The sequence below is a fragment of the Halichondria panicea genome, chromosome 1, assembly GCF_963675165.1.
Source record: "Halichondria panicea chromosome 1, odHalPani1.1, whole genome shotgun sequence".
Taxonomy (NCBI): Eukaryota; Metazoa; Porifera; class Demospongiae; order Suberitida; family Halichondriidae; genus Halichondria; species Halichondria panicea.
Window position 1 is genome coordinate 15,882,914 of NC_087377.1, and position 16,810 is coordinate 15,899,723.

The 16,810-nt window shown below is 40.7% G+C and overlaps 3 protein-coding genes and 1 long non-coding RNA gene across 9 annotated transcripts in view; 3 read left to right on the plus strand and 1 right to left on the minus strand.

Annotated features, from left to right (window-relative positions):
* Positions 1 to 16,810, plus strand: part of LOC135352059 (uncharacterized) — a gene marked incomplete in the record, with an annotated part of 851,949 nt that overhangs the window by 486,058 nt on the left and 349,081 nt on the right.
* Positions 1 to 16,810, plus strand: part of LOC135352145 (uncharacterized) — a 56,482-nt gene that overhangs the window by 38,474 nt on the left and 1,198 nt on the right. The gene's annotated exons all lie outside the window — the stretch shown is intronic.
* The window catches only part of LOC135352069 (traf2 and NCK-interacting protein kinase-like), a 52,162-nt gene that overhangs the window by 9,228 nt on the left and 26,124 nt on the right, over positions 1 to 16,810 (minus strand). Inside the window, exons 1-6 of one of the 3 annotated variants that reach the window (XM_064551189.1) lie at positions 11,960 to 12,085; positions 11,527 to 11,856; positions 10,662 to 11,468; positions 10,419 to 10,495; positions 10,103 to 10,177; positions 8,904 to 9,906 (exon numbers count right to left, since the gene is read on the minus strand). In XM_064551189.1, coding sequence (XP_064407259.1) covers positions 8,983 to 9,906; positions 10,103 to 10,177; positions 10,419 to 10,495; positions 10,662 to 11,468; positions 11,527 to 11,851 — 2,208 coding nt within the window. In that variant the 5' untranslated portion in view covers positions 11,852 to 11,856; positions 11,960 to 12,085 and the 3' untranslated portion in view covers positions 8,904 to 8,982. Of the gene's footprint in view, positions 1 to 8,903; positions 9,907 to 10,102; positions 10,178 to 10,418; positions 10,496 to 10,661; positions 11,469 to 11,526; positions 11,857 to 11,959; positions 12,086 to 16,810 lie in introns of those variants that run through there. The other 2 variants (XM_064551186.1, XM_064551187.1) reach the window with 2 other exon arrangements.
* Positions 12,123 to 16,713, plus strand: LOC135352168 (uncharacterized). 4 transcript variants are annotated; one of them, XR_010399633.1, is made up of 8 exons: positions 12,123 to 12,468; positions 13,254 to 13,795; positions 14,143 to 14,357; positions 14,594 to 14,662; positions 14,717 to 14,795; positions 14,852 to 15,520; positions 15,753 to 15,957; positions 16,699 to 16,713. It is a non-coding gene; the product is annotated as an uncharacterized LOC135352168 (long non-coding RNA). The 4 variants fall into 4 exon arrangements; XR_010399635.1 differs by lacking the exon at positions 16,699 to 16,713 and having other exon boundaries at positions 12,125 to 12,468; positions 14,852 to 15,195; positions 15,365 to 15,520; positions 15,753 to 16,648; XR_010399632.1 differs by lacking the exon at positions 16,699 to 16,713 and having other exon boundaries at positions 12,125 to 12,468; positions 15,753 to 16,648.

Genomic DNA, 16,810 nt, shown 5'->3' on the forward strand with positions numbered 1-16,810 from the left:
GATGACGAGTGTGCAGTCTCAAAAGAAATTAGCACCGTTAATGTTAAGTGTGTTGGTGTCACTCGTGACCCCTTGTATCAAGAAACTTTGAAGCTAGCATTTGATATGTTGATCAACGAAAAAAAGATGTTCCAGTGAGATTAAATCCCGAACCTAACAATCCGTATGATTCTCATGGCATTTGAGTGTAAGATAATTTTGCTGGCTGTTGGAAGGTGTTTGGGTATGTACCCAAGGAACTGTGTGATTTTGTATTGAGTGCTATCGACAAGGGGGACATTCTTAACGTTGAATTTTCATGGATTAAATACTGTATAAATTATTCGAAGTACCACTCTAGCTCTATCAGTATGTGCACTGCAACTTCTGTCAGATCTACTTCCATTCCCAGTTCTTCTGCGTTTAGTTCTGTTCATTGCACTGTTTATTTCAGAGGTTATTTGGGGTTAATCTCTCCAAGTGTGTTGTTAGTAGAAGTACTTGCTTAGTACCAAATATCAACTGCTAATTGTGTACCGTATTGAAGTAATACAAGAGCCAAATCCAATATGTAAAAACAGAGAAACAAAACTAATTAAAATGGATCTCGTGACCTTGTCGCACCTCCTCTGGGCCAGCTCTGGTGGCAGTAGCTACCTGCTATATGATAATGATGACTAAGCTATTCTTGATCTAACCTGTATATATAGACTATAGCATGTAGAAAGACACAAGAAAAGGTGATAGTCTGATAGAATAGGATAGAATCTGAACACACAATCTAGACTAGTAGATCATCTAGCTAAGCCTAAGGTATAGCTAGCTCTAATGCTTGCAAACTTCCAGTTCCAAGTCCATGTCCAGCTTGCTGCAGGCAAAGTTTTATTAGTCATAGATCTCTGCGTGGGCAGTCCAACTATGGCGCAATATTAGTGCCAAAATTAGAGTATATACGTATTTGTATCTAGGGGGTACTCTTTTTGTAAACTGGTATAGAAAATAAACATTCAGGGGTACACTTTTTATCACTTGGGGATACTCTTATCAGTTTAGGTACACAAATAATTCTTTTGAGGGTACCTACTCTTCCATATTATAATGACCTGAAGAGTACTGAACTAAAAAGAGTACCCTCAAATAAAAAGAGTATATACCCTCAAATAAAAAGAGTACCCTCAAATAAAAAGAGTACCATCAAATAAAAAGAGTACCCCCAAATAAAAAGAGTACCCCCAAATAATTTCTAAGGTTAAAGTACACGCACTTTAACCTCTACTTAGAGGTGTGGCTTGTATTTCTATTTAGAGCGCCCCTTAGAATTGTGAGCAATATATTAATCATTGAACAGTCCCTTGGAAGTCTGGTGTATTAAACTACGCTGGAAGCTGCTGATATTAATCTTTATGGTTATTGAACAGTCCCTTGGAAGTCTGGTGTAACTACGCTGGAAGCTGCTGATAGCTGATTTATAGAGAACTGTTGACTGATATTGTTGATGGCTCGTTGAGTCAAACAGAGGCAGAAGCCCTGGGCTATGTAGCACACGCTATCTTTAGAGGACATGCTGGTGGCGAGACCATACAGTTGCGAGTAGATTTTGTACACCTACCTTAGCTTCTGAAGAAGTGGGAAGGCCTTCATCAGATCCCTTATGATATTATTAATTTTTATGAGACTAGATAAAAAAATTATAATTATGGTGCTTTTATTATAGCCTCTACACTAGCCTCGATTCCAAGCCGCTGAGAAAGACGGCCTGGTATACACACGCATGCGCCAGAATTACCCAGAATCTGGGTAATCGTAAATTGCAGTATATTTATCAGTATTCTTATTCCACATTAGTTTGTAAAACATTGATATCCGTTTCATTTATAATGATGTCATTGAAAAAAGAAATCTAGTCCAAGTTGTGTAATGGCTGCTACCTTCTCTTCTGCTCTCGCGTACGCGTTATCCTGTGTTGGAAAACCAGGTCTAGTCTTGAAAGACAAGCAGCTGGAGGCATTAAAGTGTCTGTACGCTGGTGTTTATGTGGGTACCGTACCGACCGGCTATGGCAAGTCCCAGAGCAAGTCCATCTGCTTTCCAGACACTCCCTTTCTTGATTGATGTGAAGCTTGACAGGACCAGTGCACCTCTCTCTGAAAGAAGTGTTGTGATGGTGATTTCTCCTCTTGTTTCTCTGAGTGAAGCCATCTTCAAAGTGTTGGTGTGTCTGTTCGACGTTCAGTGCCATTCTCTCTGGAAGGAAGTATTGTTGTGACATTTGCCGAAAATTGGTCACAGAGTAAGTACGTGGTATCTGATCCGAGAACTGTGTGGCCTGAATGTGTTTACAATCCGAGGGACTTGTGTGTATCCGATCCGAGGGACTTGTTGCTTGAGTGTGTATTAATGGATAGTGCTTTCAATGGTAAATCTATTGTGTAAATCAATAAGTTAGTCCTCACATTATGTTACGTCACAGCCACTGTACTTATCCACATTTATTTTTTACCCACAGGTTTAACTAATTTCTTATGAGATTAACTTGTCGCCTGAGTGTGTATCCAATCCGAGCCTCAAGTTAATGAATAAATCTACAGAGCTGATGTTTTACTTAGCTGTCTCTGTCTACAGTATATACAGAGAGGTAGCCTCTTCTTTTTCTTTTTTCTGTTCTTTATCATATCACAATAAGATAAAATACTGTTTTAACGTTCAATGAGATAAAATACGGTAAATAATAAATTAATTGTCCACCCACGCCCCAACAGTAAATACCAGGCCCACTATTCAAGGGGCTGGAGTCGAGGCTACCTCTACACAGGCTCTCCTTTTTCTGTTCTTTATCACGATCGTTCAATAAGATAAAATACTGTCTTAATCGTTCAATGAGATAAAATACGGTATTAATTGGAGGAATAAAGAAAGAAATAGACGTAGAGTTAGGAAAAAGGAGAGCCTGTATCGGGAAGTCGCGTGAGGGTAGAAGGGTGAAAATGAGCGTGGGCATGCTGAGCTAGAGATGTTGGACTGCCCACGCAGATATCTATGACTAATAAAACTTTGCCTGCAGCGAGCTGGACATGGACTTGGAACTGGAAGTTTGCAAGCACTATAGCTAGCTAGCTATATACTTTAGGGTTAGCTAGCCTAGATGATCTACTAGTCTAGATTGTGTGTTCAGATTCTATCAGACTATTACCTTTTCTTGTGTCTTTCTACATGCTAGTATAGATCAAGAATAGCTTAGTCATCATTATCATATAGCAGGTAGCTACTGCCACCAGAGCTGGCCACGCTGGTTCTCTGATCTGACTTGCAGCACAGCTTGGGTGGTTGTCTCAGTACAGTTTTATTAACTCTGAATGCGTGGGAGAATACCTTACGTCACAATTGTGGGCTACATATCGCCCACGTTCATAAAAATCCTTGTGGATCACGCGATTTCCCAAACCAGGCCTTACTTTTTCTTAACTGTACGCCCATTTCTTTCTTTGCTGCCTCACTATGACTTTCTTGTGATTTATGGATGAACAGTGACAACAGAAAGAAAAAGTAAGGCCTGGGAACGAGGCTACTTTTATTACATGGACAAAACGTACTCAAGTCTAAGGATGCGCTCTAAATAGAAATACACGTAGAGGTTAAAGTACGTGAACTTTAACCTTAGAAATTATTTGGGGGTACTCTTTTTATTTGAGGGTACTCTTTTTAGTTCAGTATGGAAAATAATAATATTTGAGGGTACTCTTCAGATCATTATAATATGGAAGAGTAGGTACCCTCAAAAGAATTATTTGTGTACCTAAACTGACAAGAGTATCCCCAAGTGATAAAAAGTGTACCCCTGAATGTTTATTTTCTATACCAGTTTACAAAAAGAGTACCCCCTAGATACAAATACGTATATACTCTAATTTTGGCACTAATAATGCGCCATAGTCCAACATCTCTAGCTCAGCATGCCCACGCTCATTTTCACCCTTCTACCACCCTTCTACCGTCACGCGACTTCCCGATACAGGCTCTCCTTTTTCCTAACTTTACGTTTATTTCTTTCTTTATTCCTCCAATTAATACCGTATTTTATCTCATTGAACGATAATACTATGATATTATCCTATGGATACTGAAGATTATCACGAGTCTGTGCCAGTAACTGCACGAGTGCCTGCAAGGCACGAGTGACAGTTACTAGGCACGGACGAGTGATAATCATCAGTATCCATGGGATAATGCATTTATTGCTTGGCAACCAAAATGCAGGTTGAATCTGCGCATGCGCAACATGCGGTTGCTTTATCAACCAGAAGAATGCGTAGCAACAAAATTGATTTCTCCCAGTTGAAGACGAGTTTAAGAGAAAGAAAACAGCTAGAAAGACAAAGAAATAAGACTCTAGAACACCAAGAGAGCTTGCAGAAGGCTACTTAAAGATTTTGTAGAGAACAGACAAGAAAAAAGACAAGAAAAACGTTGACAACCAGCAACCCTTTTTGAAAATGGATAGTTCTGAAGGATAAACAGCATGTGCTTGCTTTCTATCATGCTCCAGTGTATCAGAAGAGGAAACATGCACCGCTATAACTGAAGAAAAGTGTGACAACTGTTTTTGAAGCCAAAACGACTTTATACAAGCCTGAACAGGCTTATATGGTGGTGCAGTACACTTCTACATGTGCAATACTCCGCTCAAAGCACCCACTTCCAACACTGATGCCTGTTTGATGCGTTAAATATGAACACTGACAACCTCCTGACCCTCAGCTTCACTGCAAAAAGAGCACAGAAGTGATACAGAGCATCAGAAAACAAGAAAAGAGACTGATAAACATTGCAATGCATAATTATAAGTGTGTAAACTATGTTTTTCTTGTTCTCTCACTGCTGAAAACGTTTTATTCCAAATAAGAATCACTTCCTAGTGTGCAATAACAAGTGTGCAATAATACTTCCGGGTGTGCAATATGGAAAAATATCTGCACAGTCGGTGATGAGTCGCTTCCTGTGCAATTTGAATGTAAAACGCTGATGTCAGCACTTATTAAAAAGCAATAAAGTATTTTATCTTATTGAACGATTGTGATAAAGAACAGAAAAAGGAGAGCCTGTGTAGAGGCTAGGTCCCAGAGCCACTATGTAGACTTCATTGTAAAACATCACGTGAATCACTTCAGTTTCCAATCCCTCTTCTACTCTCATCTATGATGCAATCAACCGAATAGTGGGTAATGATCAACCATGATTGTTGTTAAAAACGATGGATGCCAAACGTTCAAGTCAAAAATTGAGCCTTGCAGCTCTCTTCTCACTCTTGCAGCTACCAATAGTTAGAGTTCTAATGCAGAGCTAACTACTAAGTAGAGTAGTAACACTCGGTAAATAAGTTTTGCTACGGACTCTTCTGAAAAGGCTGCAATAGCATTCCAAGTAAGCAAAACTAGGCATAACTAGAGAAAGAAGCATTATTTTGCAAATCCATGAATTTAAATCCAAGTAAACATAACTAGAAGCCTATAGAAACTCTTACTTGCACTTGATTCATCCTTGAGCAGCTGTAGCGGTCTACACACACAGACACACAAACACACTACCGTATACGTACCTCGCTTGCAGCTTGAGCATGGGCACAGACGCATAACAACTACAGTGCAACAACCTAAGAGAGTAGATTTTTTTTATTTTTCACATTATTTTGTGGCATATCTTCTGAAGTAAAAGTGATATGATCTATTTGAGTGCAGGTACTGAAAGTTCAACTATTGGCGCTTCCATTGGACCACCACCTGTTACATCATATGACATCATCACTATGAAATGGCTGTCTGAAGATGTGTACCTCCAAAAATATGTTAGGAATAGAAGTAGCTTATTTGTTTGAGTTAAGATCTGAAATTTGTTGTGTATGTACCTGAGTATATTGCTCATCTTTTGAGCTTCAACGGAAGTCTGGGCTACTAGTAAGTTCTGAGAAATACTGCATTTTGTTGTTTTTTGCTGGCAAATATGTTAGGAATACAACTTTCGATTTTATGCTAGTTAAGGTCTGATTTTTGAGAAGGATGTACTACAATAGTGTAAAATTCATTTGCACTAACTTACAGGAGCTAAACAAGTATCTTCTTTGCTAGAGCGGCCCTTCTTGTCAAAAATGGTGATTTTGCTCCGTTTTGCTACTTTTGCGACGTATGCAATGATATTCATTGATTTGTGACATCACAAATCATCTTCTTGTTATTTGCTACATCCAAAGGTCATTGATGTCTACCTGCAAATACACAGTTGGTGCTGGTCATTCCGTGTCACAGGGGCGTGGCAATTGAGCTTACTACGTAGCCACGCCCCAAAAGTCAAGTCATCTTGTGTTGCAAACCTCCGATTTTATCGTATTTAATAGCATCTTTATAATAGTGCTGCAATAATTATAGTGTGCTTAGATCAATAATAGTATTTATTTCAGGCCCAAATTGCAAATTGTACTTGAAAATAACCAGCTAAGCTATAACCTTCATAGTATGTGTTTGGACCACCACCTACTGTTTCATTATAATATTAGTATCAACCAGGTGAGGTGGACTTTTTACTGCCAACATTTTCACTGTTCTGTTTGAAACTAGTATGTTGAAGAGTGCGCCAGTAGACTACCGTCATGTAGCAAGCTCTGACAAGGGCTCTAATGACACGAGTATTTGACCTTATAGCCAGGGGTCGTGTTATGGTGAAGTTGCTTGAGACTATTATAGCCATTGCCTTGGTTACATGTGCAGTGTTTGAAGACGTGCTTGTGTGTGTACAGTTATTATTGTTTGGCCATAATTCGTAGTAACACGTGTTTTCTCCCTACTAGACCTGAGGATTTGTATCAACCAGGTGAGGTGGACTTTGACCCCAATGAGGAGAGCTTACTAGCGGAGCTTCACGCAACGAAAAATTAATGCTGGAGAAGTGAGTGATAGCATGTCAGACAACTACACACATTGTAGGTCTCTTTCTGAGAGCTTTGTTGACTTGTGTAGTCATCTGGTGTTGCAAACCTCCGATTTTATCGTATTTAATAGCATCTTTAATAGTGCTGCAATAATTATAGTGTGCTTAGATCAATAATAGTATTTATTTCAGGCCCAAATTGCAAATTGTACTTAATTGAAAATAACCAGCTAATCTATAACCTTCATAGTATGTGTTTGGACCTGTGCCATCACCTACTGTTTCATTATAATATTAGTGCAATAAAGTACGTGTCTATGATGCTATGCTAAAACTCCTTTCTCACCTCTAGTCTAGTTTTTTTATTGCTCCCGTTACTTGCTGCTTAGCCAGATCATAAAAAAAAAAAATTATATACTATTGTATAACACTCCTCTGGTTTCTATAGATCTTTATTATTTATGTCAACAGCCGAGGGTAGCACTTCAGTGCTCTAGTTCTAATTAGAAAATGCTTGTAGTAATACTGCAATCTGATAGGTCACTGAGAGGTCCATTATTTCACTTATGGACCTGAGGTCTTCTAAGTAGGTCTATTATACTGATTATGCCTACAGGCAAGATGATGTCAAGATTAACTTGTATGGAACATGGCAACATCACACAGTTTATGTTGAAGTCATAGTAACGATGATACAGTGCATCATTAAAAGATTGCAGTATTACTACAAGCATTTTCTAATTAGAATTAGAAAATGCTTGTAGTAATACTGCAATCTGATAGGTCACTGAGAGGTCCATTATTTCACTTATTGACCTGAGGTCTTCTAAGTAGGTCTATTATACTGATTATGCCTACAGGCAAGATGATGTCAAGATTAACTTGTATGGAACATGGCAACATCACACAGTTTATGTTGAAGTCATAGTAACGATGATACAGTGCATCATTAAAAATTAATTTTTTTTTAAGTTTTGCGTTCTGCAGTGCTGCTTTGCAGCTTTATCTCTCTTATGCAGCTACAATAGCTAGTGCTCTAGTGCAGAGCTAACTACTATGACAATAGCAACTTTTTATTTGCAATGCGTGATTCTCAAGAAACAGAAACTGCCTTCATCAATGTGAGTTTTTTTATGTAGACTAGCCAGAGCAAAGCTTTAACGTTGCTTGAGGCTTGTAGAAACTCTTGGTTTCAGAGTCTTCTTTGTGTTAATATAGCCTAGCTTGCTTAGCACTATTCTAAATCAGTTATAGGCCTCGTCAACGGTCACTATGGAGTTTTGAGACCCTCAGGCCCTTAGTAGCACCCTCGCTACGCTCGAGATGCTACAGCCTCGGGCCTTCAGGTCTCAAAACCCCATAGAGACCTTGGACTCAGTCTATAACTATTATTTGTAGATTGACTGATTGATTTGTCTTCTGTACTATTGTTTGATTTTTCCACCCCTCATCTTTTCCGGCCCCCAGTTATGCAGCCATTTTTCAGCCCGGCCAAGTGTTGAGGAGACAAGAAGAGGCACTGAGAATGGAGGTAGAGGTACAGAGTACATTAGCTGGAAAATGCATTTATGTCATACTTTGTAGAGTCCCTTAAAGTCATTCAAGGTCAGCTATAGTGTGTACTATTGGAAGGTGTGCAATGTACAATCATGTACGACCCCCCCCCCCACACACACACACCTTTAGGCCTACTATGCTGCTAAGAAAGAGGGGCCCCACGTAAACTGGTCCCTCAGTGTGACTATGACCATGTGACTCTTTAACCCCTCAGTTCCCGAGCCCCACCCCTCACTGTCTGTCTCGGAAGAGGAGACACACTTTGTATTCTGGGAGAAGGTGTCCACCCTACCCTCGGACAAGACCCCAACCAAGGACCTGAACTTGTTATGAGACTGTTAAATATTATTTTGTCTGTTTTTGTACTATTTTCTGGCAATGTAATTATGTATGTACCACTTCATGTCATCATAATAACTATAATTATGCGATAAAATTCTGTTGCAACTTAATTGTCTCAACATAATAAAAAGAATATCAATATCGTTATAAACTCATCGCACAATTAAAGAGAAACAATTAACAAAATAACTAATTAGCACTTATAGAGAAGAAATCAACAGTTTGAATATAAGCAAACGGTTTTGTCTGTCCTCCGGCTACAATGACCTCTCCACTAGGAAGTACTGAGCATGTGCACCAGAATCGTGTAGTAGGTAGGTCTCCCACTTTCACCCACCTCCTGGTGTCAGGCTGGTAGAGGTGGATCGATGAACTTGAGTTGAATCTGTCGTCCGCTCCACCAACGGCTAATAGTGACCTCCCAATACTGAGAGGAGCTGACAGCATGAGTGGTACTTCCTGTAAGGTCTGCCAGAGAGTGGGTGTGTCCAGGTTGGAAAGGGCCTTTGCAATGAGTTCATCGAGGTCGACGTAGTACACTGTCTTGGTTGCCCTAGTCTGATCGCACTCTCCCATTAGGTAGAGGGTGTTTCCTATGAGAGTCGATTTCAGATCTGATCGTGGGTTGGGTAGTGACTGAGCAATGTACCATCTTCTTGATGCCACGTCCAACACCTCCACAGAGGAGATACGTACTTTATCATCCTCCCCACCAGCTACAATGATGTGGTTGTTGAAGGAGACAGCTGTTGAGGAATAACGAGCAATGTTCATTGGTGGGTACGGGTGAGTCCATTCCCCTGACTCAAACACTGCAAGTTGATTGGTGCATTTTTTGCTTCTTGGATTATGTCCTCCCACCAGCACTAGTCGATTAGCGAGTGATGTCATAGCGAACCACATGGCAGTGTACTCTAGTAGTTTGGTCCATTGATCTTGCTCGAGCTTCATCACTGTACACCTGTCACGATCATTGTCTGCACTGCCTCCACCAACATACACCGTGTCACCGATAACAACACTCTGTACCGTGATACCCATCTTGATTGGCATATCTTTTCCTCTTCTCCATTTCAAAGTGAGTGGAGGTCTCAAGTCTCTCGGAGGGGGACCCTGAATAATGAATGAGTGTAATTAGGATAGTGTCTACTAACAAGCGAGTGTTACTTGTAGCAATAATTGCATGCACACTAAATCACTTTCTTAAATTAGCTTAAGAGGCCACACCCACCAGTCTAATAGTACGATTATAAGAGATCAAAGCTTCTACTATAGCTCTGCAATAATATAATGGTGCATTTTGTCTCACCTGTCTCTGCTGTTGAATGATGGCGTCTCTCCTGACCAGCTCAGCATCTTTGTGCTTGATCTGTTCCCTACGTGCCTGTACAGGGGAATGTTGGTGGAAATCTTTGAATTAAAACACAGACGTGAATATCATTAGTGGAAATTCTACAACAGAACAAGTAACAATCTTCACTAAAGGAAGTACATAATTATAGGCACACTCAAACGGATGTGTAGTTACGGCTTAACACATGAGACAGCATCCATGTATGTATGCATGTTAAGGTACAATACTATTGTTGCTATGGGAATCTCCTTCACACATTACATGTACACACCTTCTTGACTGGTTGAGGGTCCTTTGACTCCCTCTTTGTTGCCTCCACTGGGTCCGAGCTTGTTGTCAGGTAAGCATCTAAAGTAAAAGAAAATAGATACCAACATAAAACGATTTTTCTGTTAGAGTTAGAGGTCAGCATCTAAAATGGAACCAACAGTTTGAACAAACATATATGATTTTTCCATTTGGTTTAGAGTTAATGTTAGCTGAAACGTAAAACACATTCTTATATTTGACTCACAGATGTTCCTGGCAGATGGTCTCCTCCTCATGTCTTCTTGCAAGCAACTGTCGATAAGCTTCCTTAACCTGTGTGTGTGAGGGATCTGGGCAACATGGAATGATCGATCCTTGGCTGATTTGATCGTCTCCAGCTTGCAAATAATCTGCGTCACAATCACCCCATAAGAAAACACATCCAGGCTACTATCGTATTTCTCCTCTTCCAATCGAATAGCCTCGAGAGGCAGATACCCCATACGGTGACCAATGGCTGTGAGGGTGTGGCTAAGCTTGGAGGAATCATATAGCCGTGACATGCCAAAGTCGGAAATCTTTGCGACAGGCACTGGTCGTGTAAGTTTCAGCAAGATGTTATCGCCACAGAGGTCACGGTGGATAATCTTCTTGCTGTGAATGTAGGCCAGACCACAAGCCATGTCTTTGGAGAGGCTAATTTCACATTCGCTAGTGAGAGACTCTTCATCAAGGCCAGAGAAATAGGATCTCAAATTGCAATCCATCAGCTCAACAACAAGGATTGTACCACCCGATTTTGGATGCTTGGCAGTCGATAAATACTGAACAACATTTGGGTGCTGGAACGACTTGAGAAAATCACTCTCACGATCAATTGCATCGCTAGCTTCTTTGTTTTTACCGACTGGAATACTTGCCTGCATCTCCATAGCAATCTGATGTAGAAGTTTGATAGCACAAGGATTGCCCTTGAAGCTGCCTTTGAAGACTGCTCCAAATGCACCACTACCAAGTGGTTCGTCTAGGAAAACAGTTAGTTCATCGTTGATCAACTGGCGATCTTGGTCAACTGTAGAATATTGTGCGGGGTAAAATATTATGTATTAACGTGCCTAATTAGTACTTACCCTGTAATTTTAGTTTTTTAGGATTGCTTGGACCAGTAGACTGTAGATGATCTCTTTCGATGGTCTGGGCTATGTGAGCTTCACCCACGATGGGACTGGTCAATGCCTCCACCATCTCTTTCCAGCTCTTCCCTCCTTCATTCAGCCATTCTTTCAAACCCTCACGATAGCAGTCATCAGGATTATTGCTCCATTCTTTCCCGATGCTGTCAATTGTAGCTGAGGGTACGTCAAGAATAAGCAAGATGTTTCGCCACTTAATTCGAGCATCAAACGTGACGAGATACAATCTCTTTAGATCTGCTATTGTGAGATAGTCAGACATCTTCTCTGTAGAATAATTATGGTTATTAGAATTATGTGATAAAATAATATTTGGTGTGTGCAAACTAAATCATGTACATACAGTAAAAACAGTACTGTCTGCACTTACTGATAATAATCCAGAGGCTACAGTGCTAGTAGTGCAGTCAGTGCAGTATCTTCCACTCACAGTGCAGTGCAGTGTAACAGTTCAGTTTGACAGTTGTACAATGACAAGACACGCCCTTTTTCCTCTGCAGAATAAACAATATCTTGTCACGTGATAAACCACATGGATTCAGTCAGTTTTGAAGCTCTGAGCAAGTGATCAAACTATTTGTCTGTATTGGTGGAGGCTGAAGACATGAGTCCATGGACAGGGACTACTGAGGAACCTTCATCAAGAACAAGGTAATGTACTTATTCGTAAATAATTACAAAACGAGAGGTCATTTCTTTTGGAGGTTGAGAAAAATTCCTGGTGTTGCATATTTATAGGGTCGCATCTAATTGGAGGTTACTCTACTATCCTCGATTACAGGCTGCTTAAAATTACTTCTAGCGGCCTGGAATCGAGGTCAGAAAATTGCCTAAGATCGAGGGTGTCGCATATTTGGAGGGTCACCTTAAATTGAACAAGTACGGTACTTGTGTATAATGTGTAGTTGGTTATAATGTGGGCCCTAACTTTGGACGTTTCGTTTTCGTATTATTTTCGCTTTCGTATTACATGGTTAGAATTTGCATGATGGTAACTACCTCCCAAATAACGAACACACACACACACACACACACTTGTTGTTCCCGCCCATACTTGTACTCAGAGATGTGCTCACAGAATAAGGCCTATAGTTTACTAGGATCATTTATGAGATGGAGGATTGAGATATTTCGGGCACACCACTGTCAGTGTGTACTGCATACCGTATAGCGGGTAGGGTATAAACTTTCATAGAATGACCGTTGAAAGGTTTTCGCGGATTTAATTTTCATGGAATAGCAGCCTTTCTGCAGCATGCATGCATGCGATATTAAATTCTAAACCTGTGTAGGGTACCAGCTACATAGTCTTGTACATGGCTTGTAATAATAATTATTATACGTGTATAATTATGATGATATCCCAGTTTGTACTACATCAGGAGTGCATGAACTCCTGGTACTATAATAATTATTATCGGGTTTAAAATACAGCGACTTTTCAATTACGAATTACGAAATTCGCTCAATAGATTGGTCATGCAATTTCCCATTTATAGTTACAACACAATCAAGCTTGTACAGTGTCATTCACAATCCATTAACCTCTCATTGGATAGTACTGTCCCTATTCCTGTGTTGTACACTACTGTCTATTTAATTGTAGATTGTGTTATTTATGTTTATGTATCAATTTCCTGAACCAATTTTCCCTCCCCCCACAGTCTCGTGCATGGACAAAGATGATGTGTACAGTTTTGGAGTGCTTGCTTGTGAAGTGGTGAATGCCAGATTTCCTGAAGCTGCTGTATTTCTTGGTCTGCTATCGAGTATGGAAGGTGTATGGCGGGAGCTCCACCCACTCATCACCTCAGGACAGACCCTCCATGGACACTGTGTTACACCACATCAAACAATTGGACTCTGAGTCTTAGTATTGGTGCATGAGTGTGTTATTAAAGAATATGAAGATTTAATAATTATTCTTGCAAACAAAGTGGGGGAGGGGCTGCTCAAGATGAGGGGGTGTTGCATATGGGGTCAGAGATCAGAAAGCCATGTGGACTCACTGAAAACTGTACTAGATATCATGCAAGATGAAGGCAGCCTTGATAGCAGCCACGATCCTCACACTCTTCTGCTCCCTTCATAAAGCCAGCTCTCTGGGGAAGCTGAAGGTACCGGTGGTTTTACTTCCCTATGTCCCCTCCAGCACTGGAGTCAAGATCAACTTCACTCTGAGCTCCCCTCAAGGTTGCTTCTTTTGGTCAGTGTACCTACTGTGTGTGTGTAGGGGAGGGGGGATACTGGTGTAAGCTGTGACCCTGAGTTACAGTCAATAGTTAATTAAGCTTGGTGCAAAGATTTAGGCCTAAAAATAATTTTAACGTGGCTTAATATTGCTCGGTGAATTCCAGCGTCCAATAATTATTATATAATTATAGTGCAATAAAAATAATTAATGATTACGTATAATTATTATGCCACGTTCACACACAGGTTGAGCATTAAACCAGACATAGTGTCAGATATCTAACCATGCAGCTAGCATACTTGTAGTGATACATGTGTGTCTCTCCCCTGCCCTAACCACACCCCCTCACACACGTGCAGGTGTTGGCAAGTCCACCCTCCTCCGCTCTATGGCGTGTCATGAGCTGCGTCTACCAGCTGGTGTGAATGTACTACACGTGGAGCAAGAGGTCACCGGGGACAACACATTAGCACTGGATAGTGTACTCGAGTGTGACACTGAGAGAGTGCAGCTGCTCGCTAGAGAGGGGGAGCTACTTCATGGCCTCAGGGGACAAGAACACAGCAGCAGGCAGGTCTGTATACTAGGGGTGGGGGGAGGTGTTTTAAGTACAGTAAAATTAGAATTTTATTACCAAATTTGTGTCCAGCTATAATTAGGGTTACCAGTGTGTAGGTGTCCTAGTGTGTAGTGTACTGTGTGTTTGACTGCTAGTCAGCATTCGTATGATTATGGTTTGTGTGTATATTTTCAGTAGTTATTTTCAGTACTTTATTTACCTTTCATCTGCCCCTCTCTCTGTATGTGTAGCGCTTCTGATGAGCTGGCTGAGGTATACCTTCCACTACAGGAGATAGACGCTGACAAAGCACCAGCAAGGTAACTGTACCCAGTACAAGTACCATCTTACACACTGTGCTCACTCACTCACAGAGCTGGCTGTATTCTGGCTGGTCTGGGGTTCACTCCACAGAAGAATGAGATTTTATCTGGCTAAGACACTATTTGCAAGGTAAGTAGTTTTTGAGAGACGGAAGTGCTGACATTAATTAATCTTCTGTTTTCTAGGGGAAGGCGTGGGTGTTTTTTCAGAATCAGGCTCGTTTTCAGAGCTATCTTTTAGCTGCCATAACTTGAATTCCGTGGATACAATTTCAATGATTTTCTGATTTTCTGAAAGCTTAGAAAGAGACCTTTCAAATGGTGTCATCAAAGTTTATATTTGAGAGATAAAAGTATTTGCCAATTTGGCCATACCATGGTCCAAGGCGGAAAAATTACAAATTAGGGCACCAACAAAATTTTGGATCGAAACTCATCATTTGAAAGGTCTCTTTCTAAGCTTTCAGAAAGTCATAACATGTTTGACATTGGATCAACGGTATTAAAGTTAATGGCTGTTGAAAAATCAGGTTTGTTTTTAGAGCTATCTTTTAGAGGCCATAACTTGTGTTAGGAACGTCCTATCAAAGACGCATTCTGTAGCTCTGAGAAAGCACTATTGTATACAATTAAAGTGTCTTAAAACCGCTAATTGCTCGCAGTGCCAAAGCTCACTAATTTGTGTGTCCTATGCTGTAGATGTGGGAACACGAAACCATCGTCGGTTGTGTGCAGTGTATTGTAGTCGTACCCCCGGGTTTGAAGTGATCCATGGACTACTGGACCGTGTCATGCAGCTGCTGGAGGTGTCCTTCACCAAAGATGGCAGTAGATACTTTCTCAAGGCAGCTAAAGGTGAGGGTTGCATAAGCACAGCTGTGTATGTGTGTTAGGGACTTGTGAAGGAACTACTGTATATGCATTCAGTCCAGTTTGTTGGGATTAGTGGCCGTGAGGTTTTTGAAGTGTATGTGTTGAATCCACTGGAAGATTATTTTGTCATAAAATTTATTCCTACAACTACACTTGCTCACTGCCCACACTTCTGCACTGCTTGTGTTTACCGCCCCCTCCCCTGCACACACAGACTCTACCTAGTTCCCGGGCCGTTGTGCGGAGGTGTGTGTACGTGGGAAGGTGATTGGGAAACTGGGCGTGCTCCATCCTGGTGTGTCTGTTGTGCAGCTCTAGTGTGTGTGAGACTGGGAGGTGTGTCTGGTGCAGCTGTTCTCACGGCCTCCTCCAACCAGTACCTGCCCTCCGTACTCTCCAGGGAGAACCTATCTCCTCAGGTTAGTGTGTGTTCATCATGACCTCCTTGACAGTATGTACCCAGGTGTGTGTTTAGGGTCAATACTGCAAGGTCATGTACTGTACATAATTATGTCATGTACATATAATTATAGCCTGGATCCCAGGGTAGGCCGGTGAACGAGGCTAGTACATATAATCCTTTTGTTTGTAGTTAGGGTGCTTTAGTAACCATTAAAGATCTAACATACTCTTCTTGAGGGGAGGGGTAGTTAAACACATTATTTTAAACAGCCATAACTTTAATACCGTTGATCCAATGTCAAAATTTATATTATTTGCTTAAAGCTTAGAAACAGACTTTCAAATAATGTGCTTCAATCCAAAATTTCTTTGGTGTAATTTTTCGGCCTTGGACCATCAGCTATTATCCTTGGTTGTGTCCAAATTAGTTTTGTAGCTCAAAATAATATGAACTTTGATGGCGACGTTTGAAAGGTATATCTTATATACCATTCGATTCCTTGTTAAAAAACGCTTCTATCTATATATGCTGTAGAGCTGGTAAGCTCCACATTTTGTGATCTTGTGTGTGTGCATTGGGTGCATGATGTGAGATCAATTTCAACATGGTATGGAGTGTTGTTAACATGGAGGGTGACATTGTATGAGTGTAATAACGTAAATTAGTGTTCATGCAATCAAAGGCTAATACATACTAACACTGTGTATTTGTACTAACAATGTTAGTTGATTAATAATAATGTTTCTCTGTTGCACAGGATGAGTGCTGACTCGGCTTTGTTTAAGTCCAAGAGCAAGAAATCAAAGTGGCTCGACTAGTGAGTTGTGTCACGTCAGTTAGTGTGTAGAGTTGTAGTGAAGGTTTTCTTA